General features: G+C 39.3%; 1 protein-coding gene across 1 annotated transcript in view; it reads left to right on the top strand.

Annotated features, from left to right (window-relative positions):
* Positions 1-1,322: 1,322 nt before the first annotated feature.
* Positions 1,323-13,006, top strand: part of DCTD (dCMP deaminase) — a 19,747-nt gene continuing 8,063 nt past the window's right edge. Inside the window, exons 1-3 of the mRNA XM_085311385.1 lie at positions 1,323-1,377; positions 5,385-5,496; positions 6,792-6,927. Coding sequence (XP_085167511.1) covers positions 1,346-1,377; positions 5,385-5,496; positions 6,792-6,927 — 280 coding nt within the window. The 5' untranslated portion in view covers positions 1,323-1,345. The remainder of the gene's footprint in view (positions 1,378-5,384; positions 5,497-6,791; positions 6,928-13,006) is intronic.

Raw genomic sequence — 13,006 nt, forward strand, 5'->3', positions numbered from 1 at the left:
TGGGGTACTAAATTATCTGATGTACTAACTTTTTCAGTTTACTATGCCTATGGTTGGTAAATGGGACTATAAAGCCAGCCTCTGGGATAAAACTATGTGCTCTGTTTCCCAAAATTGTCCTTCTACCAGCCTGAAGTGTCCTCCTACCTGAACAGGAAGATTTTCGACCTACTGCAGGAAACAATTRTTTTAGCCATGTCCCATGGCTCTCCTCAGATCAATGGTTCAGCATACCTGCAGTGTRCTTTTGTACTTTCACTATACACAAGCTATACAGGCTATGTGGCACTTATGAGGGCACTTTTCAAAGGCAAGCGTTGTCTTTTGTCCATTAACTGCTCTCCCTGAGCTCCTCACACTTGTCACTGTCTCCAGTGGGAGCTGGACACACAAGGATAGATTTTGGGGAGTCATTACCTGAAGTCTAACAGCCCTGCATAGCAAACATCAGTTAACTTGCACTCATRTGAGAAACTTTAAACAAAGGCAGGCCCTCTTAGCAACCAAATAGGGATAACCAGGGTAAAGAGCCCTTCACAGAAAAAAAACAAACACATCACACATTCTGCACTGGAATTTGTAATATATGTGGCCTGTGCGTATGTTTAGCTACATGAACATCCCAGGAAGCTTCAAAACCTTGCAGGAGCTGGAGTTATTAATAAAACATAATTTACTTGCCACAGCAATTTTATAAGCAGAGAACAAAAATGATTTTTAGGCACTCTAATATGTTAGTGTCAAGTTTGAATAAATAACATTTACTTCAAGAGTCTGACTAGGGCAAGAAGTTGCACGCTTGTGTCAAAACATAATGCTAGAATTAACATCTGTCAGAAAACGACACTGAGGAATACAAAAATGTTGATGAAAGAAACTTTAAAATACTGCAAGATTAACTGAAACACGGGTGTGGAAATGTTGTTTCCTGGGCCAGTCAGTTCAGTTCTCATGTACTGCAGATACAGTTGTTTTTAATCCCTTTCATAACATTTATGATAGGGCTGGATAAAGCAGCCGAGTTGCTGCTCCTTTGAAAGTTCACTCCTCTGGCAGTTAGAAACTTACTCTCTTTCCAATCAAAAACGTATTCGAGAGTCGTCTATATACATCTGTTCTTATGCCAGCACTGCCCTTTAGCTTAACCAGCTCATTTACCTCTCCGATGCAGGCAGCATTCCTCTGAGCATTTAAGTAACTCCGCCTACGGCCTGAGCCGTTGCGGTTGTAACGTGCGCCCGCCCTCAGCGGCAGGACATGGCGGCGGGGCGAGCGCCTCCCCCGCCCGCCCCTCGCCCCGCCCGCTCCCGCTTTGGCGCCAAACGGCGGCGCGGCCGGCGGCGGGATGAGTGGCCACGAGTCCGGCCTCCATAATGGGTACGCTGCTCCCGGCCCGGCCCGGCCCGGGGGGCTGCGCGCGCGGGGCGCCGCGGCCGTTAGCGCGGGGCGGAGGGGGGAGGATGGGCAGCGGCCGTTTGGGCCGTTGCTGGTTAGCGCGCGGCTGCCTTCGAGGAAACGCGGAGCCCCCTGAGCGTCGCCGCAGGGTGCGCGGGGGCCTGCGACCACCCTGGCGGCCCCTGGGCGCTTCAGCCGGTGCGGTGGGGTGGGGAAAGCTGCTGCCGCCGAAAGGCTCCCAGTCTTTTATTATTATTATTATTCTAATCGTTGGAATAGTAAAAAGAACACATAAACTCTGTTAAATTCATTATTCCCCCAATTGAAGACGGATGCAAACAGTTAGTTAAAACACAGGAGTGATACTGCGAAAGCAAAATACATTTAATGAAGGAAAGTATTGTGCTGCTCAGTTGGGACTGAATATTGCTAGGAAGCGTTTGTAGTTACGGTTTTCCTAGGTTGTCTCGTGGAGGAGTTGAAACTAATTAATTTTCAGTGCAGGGGATACCACGTTTCTGTAAGAAAGATTCACTTTCTATTTCAAAAAAAAAAAAAAAAACTCATTTCTCAATGAGGACTAGGCAGTGGTTGTATCTCAGTACCTATGTGATGGTCTTCAGTAATCTACTTAGTATTGGAAAAAACTAACACAATACACATGATGTCAGAGATTAGAAAGCAGAAGGAGAAGCTTCAAAAAAGTCTTGGGGAAGTCTGCTATCTAACGCTTCTGCAGTTGTACTATATAGCTGTATAACTGACCATCATAATTCTCTTCTGAAAAGATCTGAGATGGTGTATTCTACTTTAGGTTTCTCATCTAAATCTTTCATTAAGATACACTGCTTTTTATTAACTGAAATTCTTGCTTTTTCAGATGTTAGTTTACTTGAAGGCTAGATAGATAAAAAGGAGCTGAGGAAGGAGGCACTATCCTTTAATTCCAGAATCTTTTTTTTTTCTGTTTGCCTTTGAAATACTACTTACACAGACTTTTCTGCAGACTACTAATCATTTTAGAATTTGAGGCTATATCTTTTTCTTCTTTCTTGAGCAATGTTACCTTCATGGCTTTCAATTGCAATCATTTTTAGCAAATTACCCTTACAATGGTTGTACTGATCAAATTTGTAAATTCTTTTAAACTACCATAAGGATAAACTTTATTTGCATATTTTACACCTATCTGTAATATTTCTGAGAGTAACTTTCACTCATGGAGCTCTACATGTTAGAAATGAGGGTGAGGAGATGACCAACTGCCTAAAATCTATAAAACTTAATTTTTCAAAGCCTACTTGGCTGTTAGCCAAGTATTACTTCTCCCTGGCTTCTGTTCAATCAGAAATTAAGTRCTTTATACCCATTTCACACTCCTATGTTGCTGTGGATTGAATTCAGGGAATTATGTAGCCAAACATAGTGATGTTAAGTGAAGGTAATTGAGTAGGGTTTTTTAATATATATTATTTTTCTTGATACAAGCCTTCTGCTCATTTTATTTTCAGATATCTACTTTTCCTGTGAAGCTGGTGCTCTAAGGGACTTACATATTATATCGTATTTACAAGAAAAGTAGCTTTTGTTGTTTTTTGAACAAATAGGGTTGCTAGGGAATAATTTAACAAAGGAGATCCCATGATCTGTTAGTTCAGAGCACTGTGGTTGTGTGGGTTTTTTTTTTTTTTGNTTTTTTTTTGGAGGGCTTTTCCCAGAATGTTTTATTTGATGTTGTCTTGCATTGGAGGCTACATGCCTCCAGTTAGGGTTCTCTGAAGACTTCACTGTGAATGTCACTTAGTTTGGACTGTATTAAAATTATTTTTTGAAGTCTACTCTTTTTTGGATTTTGTAAATTTGTGCTTTTGAGGAATACTTTAAATAATCACTGAAATTAGCTGAAGCACAGTTCTTAGCACTGCAGTTAATTTCTCAAAGTTTAGTATGGAATGGAGAGGTATAAGGAGAGGTCTTTAATTTCTTTCTGTTGTGAACTTCCTGTTCTCTGAGCACTCTTCCTGGTTAGCAGGATACAGTCCCAGTCCTTCAGTTAGGATGACTCAAGCCAGTTTTGGTTCTCATAATCATATACTTGACCTTTGTGTTTGCTTTGACAGTTGATGATATTTGACACTTCACAATGAAAACTGGGCCAGCTTCAACCATCTAATATATATTTTTTGTAATTTTGGTTATAAAAGTAATAATTAAGAAAAATACTTGTCCTCTAATGTATGCTTATGTTCTGAAGGTGCCTGGTAGTAGAGGCATCAGGAGATTTCTTACTGCTTGCAGTTACCTGTGGTATTGTTCTGCATGGCTGTACATTGCTAGAAGTTATTTCAGTCTCTGTCTCTTTTTTTCCTGAGGTACCTTAAGCTGTAGCTCTTGTAATAGGAGCACAAGAAAAAGAGTACCGCACCACTTATTTTTATAGGCTGTTTTCTTTACTGCATTTAGGATGTTCCACAGATTATTGAAGAGCTGTTGGGGTTGTGTCATCATTTTGGTTTTTGAGCATAGTAATGAGAAATGAGTTTTGGGGGAAGTTTCTTTGGATTTGATCTCTTAATCTAAATATGTTTGAGGAGGGAGAGAATTATGTCTTGCTTGCCCTCTCTTTGAACTGAAAAGCACAGAAATTTCCTGTTGCGTGTCTTCTGCTGTCCAAGCAGTCTCATCAAGAATAAGTAGGCAAGAGAAGGTGATAATCACTTTCTCCCTCCCTTCCCCAAAGTGCAACCCTCAATATGGGAAAGGAAACAACTTTTCATGTCACTTCTATACATTTTATCTACAGGGAAATTATTGAACCCATCCCTCCTCCTGTTTTTTAGAAGGCTTACACAAAGGGCAGAATCTCGAAGGAAATTTAGCTGTGAATATTTAAAACAGGAGAGAGATTCTTGAGGTGGAAGAGCTAATTATTGTTGTAAATGTGCTGCTATTGTGATGCTTTGTCCTGGTTTTGAGCACTGTAAAGGCTTAATAGAGGAATCATCGCTGTGCAGTGTATGCCTATAGACTAGTTCTGTTTCTGTCTGTTAATAGCAACCTCTACATTGTTTGGATGCATGCTTCATTTTGTTCTGTTCTGTTTTAAAATCACATGGTGAGGAAGGAGGTTAAACTTCAGTGGAGAGATACCTTTCTCTGTATCTCCTAAATGCAATATTAAAGGCCTTGTTACCTGCTTATTTTTGGTGAGAGCCCTTTAGTCTTCCTAAGGATGGATGGATGGCAGTCTGTAGCCAGGCAGACCTCATTGCTGCCTTGCCCTGAGTGCTCAGCAGGGCCATCGGAATGACTTACAGCCTCAGACTGTTGCTTTTAAGTGTTGTAAGAGAGGCAAACTCATGGCAATAATTGCACGGGTAGGGATGAATGACCACACGGGGAGCTTCCAAATAGAAGYCTAGTGAATACTTCTAAGTAAAAGTACAAAATAGCTTAGATTAGAGGCTTGCAGTTAGCAGAGTCATCATAAAAAGATTGTTGTTTGGGAAAAATGCCAGTACATGATATATCTGAATCTTAAAAATATATAAGGTATTATCTATCAAGGATAAATTACTCTGTCTTCGAGTAGCTCACTGCTTTGAATAGCTCAGCCTTCTTATCTTAAACTGAAATCTGCAACCTCATTTGGGTGCCTTTCTCCTAAAAGGAGAAGTTACATATAGGTTCATGGCAAACACATCACAAATGCATCACACTGATCATTTTACTGTTAAACTATTGCTGAGTGTATAGTTTTTTTTTGGCCAAATTCTGATCCCGATTACTTCATATTGACAGTAGTCTGATTCTCTCTTATGGTCACATTTTTCTGAGAGTCGGACCTGGATTRTAGTGTATTTTGAAGCAACAAAAATATCTTTTACTCTTAAAAAAAAAAAAAAATGCATGTTAAGAGACTGCAGTCTGTAATATCTGTTGCTAAGTGTTGTTTGCTGATGAATGATTTTTTTTCCCATAAACTGTAGGTTTGGCAATGAAATATCCTGCAAAAAAAGAGAGGATTATTTGGAATGGCCTGAATATTTTATGGCAGTTGCTTTTTTGTCAGCACAAAGAAGTAAGGATCCAAGTTCTCAGGTAAGAAAGCAGCATACAAGAATAACATAACATAACCCATATTAAGTATTATATCAGATGTGCATGTAGTGATTTCAGGAATTTCTTATTAAAAGTTTCAAAGTTTTGTAAATCTGCTTTTCACATAAAGGTTAAAATAACACATACATTTTGTCTTTTTTTCTACTAAAAATAATTACTGTTAGAGGAGGATGTAATTACAGAAAACATTAGATTTTAATTTTTTAAGATGCTGCATCTCATAAGTTTTTTTTCTATCACCTTTAAGACAGTATAAAACTCCCCTCTTGTTTATTCCTGAGTTACATGAGTTTTCTTCTAATTTGGGTCCTCCTTCCTGTTCCTCTACCTCTTCACTGTCTGTTCTCATTCTTTGCTTCTTTCTTGAGCATATTCATTGCATTTGAATATTAGTTTGAGGTGATTCACATGTCACTTCCTGAAACACAGTCATATCCAGGGCCCAGTCCTCCTGTTAGACTTCCTTTGTGTGAAAAAAAAAAAAAAAAAAAAATCAGGAAGAGAAGCCCAACAAAGCAATGGAGTAAAATGCATGTTAACAGTCTTCTTTCCGTTACTTGCTGAAATCTATACATCATGACTCTTAATTGCTTTAAAGCTTATTCATATAGGCTAAATTCTTGTTACCTAAGGGCTGGTTAGCCCTTGTATTGAAATAACAGTAGAATTGATTTTTAAATCACCCATCTAAAATACAGAAAACAGGACACTCCTCATTCTAAAAGAAGGGCCCTAGAGCAAATTTGGGTTGGAATAATAAAGAGGTGGAAGTTAAAAGGTCTAGTATTTTGATGCATATTTGCTAAAAGAGGACAGGAATGTTTTAGCTCCATGTCAGCTTATCTCTAGCTATGTTAACACTACTGCATTCCTGTTTTGTCTTCTGTCCCTTTTCTTACGCTGCTGCTCATACTACTACTGGAAAAACTGGTTCAGGGAGCAGAACTGAGAGAAAACTTCTGCTTAGTAGGGTTACCATTGTGCCAGTTCTGCTCCCTGAACTAATTCACTTCATAGGCAAGGAACAGTGTTGGTTGGCTGGGATTTCATGACCAGAGAGAAGCAGGGAGGGTTGCAACAGTCACRATTATTTTAAAGCTCCATCAGTTAGATGCAACAGTTGCCCAACTCACCAGACAGTGTGACTTCATATAAGGTGGTGAAGCTTGCATCTCTTAAATGAGATTTGTAGGACTGACTTTTCAGGTCTCATCTCTCTTATTGATCTGTTGTTTTGCGTGCTGTTGGTGCTGTATAAATCTTATTTTATTTAGGTTGGTGCTTGCATTGTAAATTCAGAAAACAAGATTGTTGGAATTGGATACAATGGGATGCCTAATGGCTGCAGTGATGATGTACTACCCTGGACAAGAACAGCAGCACATAGACTAGACACAAAATATCCTTATGGTAAGGCTTCTTGTGGTTGACAGGTCAGACTTGTGATGTCTGTGTGTATGTGAGTTCAGCTGGCAAAACATTGATCAGTCTTTCTTCCACTCAGCTGCTTTTGTTAATGTGYGTGTACGTGGTGCATCAGTATAAAAATCACAGTTCTGAAAATAGATGAAGTCAATCTGTGAAGGTTATCTTTGTGAAGTATGTTCATACATGGTTAGTCRTTTTGGATTAGATAATGAAAATTAACAAGTATAGCATATCCGTTAGAACACAATTGCAGTATATGCAAATGATGCTGCTTTTGTGTGTTTGTCTCCACAGAAATTACTGAGGTGTAGATGCAAAACAAATAATTTGGCCTAAAATACAGGGATCAAACTTGTAAAGGCATGTGCTTGTAGGAAATTCCAGAGTTCTGGTGCTTATGTTGTAGGCAAYACATGTTGTAAAGGAGCTAAATTATGGTTGAAGTATGTGATCATATTTTGTCTTGTCTGTGCCATTTTTGTCTCATCTGATGTGCAGTAGATCTGCCCTGCTACAGATGGGGTGAATTTCATTGTTTCAGCCTATGGATTTGATTCACACTTGCCAAATGAAGAAAATGAGTGAAGAGCAAGGAGGTTTTCATAGTAAATATAGCTGAGAACTGCTTTAGGTTTTATCTTTGTGTTTGGAGCAGGGATAGGTTAGTCTTCTGCAAACCTGCTTTGAACGATCCTGTGTGAATTTTGGTGCAACTATTAGAATAGGGCTGTACAGTTACACCTCTGCTCCAGATTTTTTTTTTTTGCAGGAAGCAGACAAGATGACTTACTGGGCTGCCCCATCCTTCACACCATGGGAGCTGCCTGTTGAGTGTGGAAATGAAGTTCACACCTGCTGTTTGTGGCCCAGGATAGCTGATTTGGGGGAAGAGCCATGGCTAGGGTTGATAAGGAAGGGAGGATGCTCTTTCAACTCTCACTTCTTCYGCTTAGTGCTTCCACATGAGTTCCTACTGAACCTGGTGAGACCAGCACAGTTAAGAGCTGTGAGAACTGGAAAAATGGGGAATWGGAGTTTCTTCGTCCTGTGCTGGATCTTGTCCTGGCCTGGGTTCAGAAGCGGCAGGGGAAGAGTTGCAAAACTGAACAAGAACCCTGAGAATTGTGCGTTTTATTTGTAACGTTTACTAATCTGTCTGATACAGAATTTAGACTTCCACTAGTTTTGAAGTTCCCTTTGTTCCCCGAGAGCTTGATAATACATTTTCTGCTTTCTCATAGCACTGAAGTGAAAGATTATAATGCAATAATTCAGCACATAATTCATCAGTTTCATATTTGAGCTCTTACAACCTGGATATTTTGTCCATGTTAAGTTTACCATTTTGTTATAAAACTTCCTCCATTAACTCTTAAACTCATATTATTTCTTGTAAGAGATCTGTTCCTGATACCAGGGCCAGCTAGTGCCAAATTTTAAGTCTTAAGGAGTTAAATCTTAAGAGTTTTCCCTGCTCTAAGGCAGGGAAGCACTGGTTTCATGTGTAATGAAGGTATCATAATAGTACAGCTTGGTTTGACTGCCCTTTATTTATAGGGTGAGGAAATAAGCATTAATCTGTGAAATAAATACAAAGTCCTGAAAATAGAATACTGATTTTAACTGAATCCTTATGCTTGTTGTAGAATCTCAGTTTGGAATTAAGATGACTGTGGGTGGTCTTTGGTGTGTGGTAGAGCACACACTAGGACAGATATAGTAATTAACACTCAAATCTAAACTGACCAATTTAAACTAAAAAAGTAGTATAGATTTGTGAGGAATTTTCGCGTAAAAGGACTTGAGAATATTTTTTTTTTTTGTTAACACTGACTCCAAAAGATGTGGAGTGTTTTAGCAAGTAAAATTKTCTAATATGTGATGTTTTAAAAAATGCACTAACCAAACAGCCTGCAGAGATGAGTTCATCTCTAGAAATTGGTCTAACAACTGCCTTTCCCCCTAAGAATCTTAGTCTTTATCTCATTAAAAAAAATCACAACTTTGTAACATATAGTGTCTGCTGTGATGAAWAAAGGACCTGTTTTGTAATTCCAAGATTATTTAAACTCTAGTAGTTCATATTAATCTTGATAGCACAGCTAACAGACCAGACAAGTATATATTTAAAAAAATTCTTCTACATGAACAAATTGTGCTAGACTCAGAGATGCATAGAATTGCTGCTAAAATCTCATTAAACTGTCATGTTTTCCTTTCTATTTTTGCTAATCATCACAGCATTTGTGTAAATTGAGCTTTTTCTTWTTATCCCTGCTTTTTTCCTAACTAGCATGTTCAGAGATGCTACAGTCTTACTGTTTGCTCCATTAACTTATCATGAGAATGATGGCACTTTTCATCACTAGAGCTGCAATGTAGCTTATTAGGTAAAGCTGATGGTATTTGTGCATGTACCACCACACTAACCTGGAAGATCTCTTCTAGAGCTGTTCTGTGCATCTGCACTGCTAAAGAAGAAAAGGGCTGGGAGTGGATCTGAATGCTGAACTCCCTGGTTTCATGTAATGATTGTATGTTAAGGCATAATAGCTCACATCCCACCTGTTTTGAACTGCTCCAGATAGCTTTCTACAGAACAAAGCCTGGCTATTGCTCWGTGAATGGCTCACTCGGAGGCCGCCCTGGAAGGCAGAGTGGGAAGAAGACTATAAGGAGACTGTGGTGCTCTTCATCCTGTATAGGCCTGTAATGGAAAGCCTGCTGAGATAGTATGCTTAACCCTCCTCCCTCCCTCAGGCCATACCAGGGAATATGTAATGCATACTCTTTCTTGCTGTAAAAATACCACTCTGGTGGGCTGCAACACAGTCCTCACTTCTTTATGCACTTTGAACTGAAACATAGAAAATGAAGTTTGTGGTGTCCCTGGGATTCTTGAGATGGGGAGCCTTGAGGAAACCCTGGGCCAAGTGYGGTGTAAGGCTGATAGAGCCCTGATTAAGAGGAACATGAGCTAGTCTGTGCCAGTTGGCCTTGCCGGTGGTCAGTCCCTAGCCCATCTCTGTTTAGCAGCATGGACACAGCAGGGACTGGACCCAGAGGCTATCTTTGCAGAAGTGTGTTAGATGCTCCAATAATAATTTTTGAGCTCCAGCATAAGAACAGATGGGTATGTTGACCCCACAGCTCTAATGAGTTTCACTGCTTCACAGCCAGAAACCTCCCTATATCCACCCTAAATTTATTTATGGTTAGTTTTCTTCTGTGTGTTCTCATAGCTTTTCTTATTCACAGCAGTTAACTCTGTTTCCTTCTCTGGCCCTTTTCTTATACACTTATCAGTAACAATAATCTTTTCAGGTTTTGTTTTGTTAAAACTAAACAAGTCTTGTCACTCTTAAATTTTATTGCATCCTGAAACTTGTTGATTTAAATTTCTGAGTGTCTCAGCTAACTGTCTACTGTGTAACTGTACAGATCTGACCTGCACCCCAAAGTGTGGATTCTGCTCAGCTCAATGATAGGGAAAGGCTGTGTTTGATTTTTGAAAAATTATTTACCTATACATAAGTGTAACCTGAGCTGCTACTACTGAAGGAAAGCATCAAAACATGGTAGAYAGTGCTCGCTTTACCTTGGAGGATGCAGATGTTTGTAAGTCATTGGGAATTTAAAGGAATCATGGTGTGTATAACCTGTACTGATACTATCCACTGCTTATGAGAGTCTTGAAGCTGATTAAAACTTCTTTCCTTCTAACTGTAGTGTATGTCTTCTTATATTAGCAGGTACTTGGCATTCTGTATGCCATTTTGCAAAGCACAAAATCAGGCTTTCATTGCTGCACTGGAACTGGTTCTTTCCAGGCTGCCAGTTAATGACAGGAATGGGGATGTTTCTGTGCACGTAAGAGAAATGGAAGGCTAGTCTTGAATGCTTATTTTACTAAGATGTTATTAAAAGCTGTTCCTAAAGCTTTGTGTTCAGTACAGTGTGCAGAAGCTTCTTAATAATTAGACAAAATTCTGGCTTTCAGAGTCAAAAGTGAATGCCCTCCATTTCTGTTAGATGAATCCAAGGATTCAATGATGCACCATTTTCTCTCACTGATTGTGTAAAGTACTACATTTTTCTGCTATTAATGTTAGTCTTCCCGGTAATGCTTGTTGCTGTGCTCCTGTTATGCCCTCTGTCTCCAYGGCAGTCTAGGAACATCTATCTGACAACCAGTCTCTAATTAAGAGAGTTTTAAATAAAAATGTCTGGAAATTTAGAAACCTCTAAACAATAGAGAAAATATTGAGTAAATATGCTTACAAATATTTATACAGGTTCAGTTATGGTAAAATATGTGCTGTGGTAAAAAGCATATTCTAATTGAACAGTACCTGCTGTGTAAAATGAAACAAACTGTTATCACCATTTTGTCATGTTAAGATTATGAGGGTTTTTTCTTTTCTTTTTTTTTCCCTCTGGAGATGAGCACTTAAATATATTCAGACAAGTGCTACTTTTATAGAGGCTGTTATTTTGACAGCACAAAACTCGATGAGAAAAGGCACTATGAAAAAAAAAAGTGATGTTCTTTCTCCAATTGGCAGCGCAGAGCTGAGGCTTTGACTGGAAAGGGGATCYGTAGGAGACAGTGTCCACCTACAGCCACTCACTTTCTTATCCTGCATGCATTTCTTTCCAATTGTGCTAGCATATATCAAAAGTTCAGAAACTTGGAAACAACACGGATTGTTTCTCCATTTGCCAGTTAAGAAACACCTCTCTGTTTTGTTGGAGTCGGAACACACTTGGAGCAGGAATGGGAAGAACTGGAAAGTAGGATGGATTAGCTTAGTGTTTATCAGACTCTGAGAGGGGCTTTGCTTTTCTGCTTCCAGCATATTTCATGTGATGCTTGTAAATGGATTGAGTGGTTGCCACCTTTACTTCCTGGTTTTCTTCCACAGAAGAAGGCAGTGAGGCTGGGCTGTCCCTTATTCCTGATCACAGTCTGAGGAGGCTAAGGCTCCAGTGGAATCTGGTCATGTTTTCTTCACCTTTCTGCCCTGATCACAGCAATTGCTCTCCCTTTAGTGCACAGAGTGAGAAAGAGAGCCTCAGGAATGGCTGAGGGTGGTGTCAGGCCATCATCAGTGTCCTGCCATTCTGCTAATGCAGTGACCATACCACCCCCCTGCTTTCACACGTTTGGGGAAAAGAATAAAAAGATTGACATCATTTTGGTAACATGTCACAATCCTTGCTCAGTCAAGCTTCAGTGTGGCTCATGGAGTAGAGGATAACRTGTAGGTGGGGCTTGGACAAGGTTGCAGTGGAAGAGGGGCAAAAACATGGCAAAGGTGAAGTTTTTACCAAAAGATTGAGAACCAGTGGGCCAAATTACGGAATTTCCTGTATCTACTTCTGTGTCAGGTCTGTATTGCAAAAGAGCTTGCTATTACCATGTATCTGTACTGAGGATCTGTAATATTTGTCAAGTGGATTAGCATGGCAGTCTGAATAAGCTTAGTCAAAATACTGCAAGTCAAAAGAGTGTAAGCCAAAATATGCTGTATAACAGTCTGTTTGCATCAAGTGCATTCTCTTTAAATGTAGCATCATATTTAGTGTATGATTTCTCAAAATTAATGGTTTCCTTCCGTTAGTAATTAATCATATAGAAAGCTTACCACCACCTTCAAACCCTCCTTTGATTACTTCTAACAAGGTTACATTTTATTATGGTTCCTACTCCAAGCTCTTCATCAAGCATATAAACCTTTTAACACTATTAATAAACACTTTGAATAGTCAAATTGTTCTTATAAAATGACTTGTGTCGGAAGACTTTTAGTAGGTGGGAAGAGTAATTCTGACACTAGAATCCACTAAGAATATCTTCAGAATGAGATTATTAATACTGAAAAATTATCCTGAGTAGGGTAAGAAAGGATCTGTCTTATTTACCTGATAGGCTTCAGGATAAGTGCTACTCATATCTGCACCTCAAAGCAATATACAATGCAAAAAGAAGATAAAAATACAGTAGCAGTTAATACTATGAGTAATGAAGCAGCCATTCCTCTGCTTTTTTTTTTTTTCT

This window comes from Rhea americana, unplaced genomic scaffold (genome assembly GCF_003343005.1).
Source record: "Rhea americana isolate MKP2758 unplaced genomic scaffold, rheAme1 scaffold_34, whole genome shotgun sequence".
NCBI lineage: Eukaryota > Metazoa > Chordata > Aves > Rheiformes > Rheidae > Rhea > Rhea americana.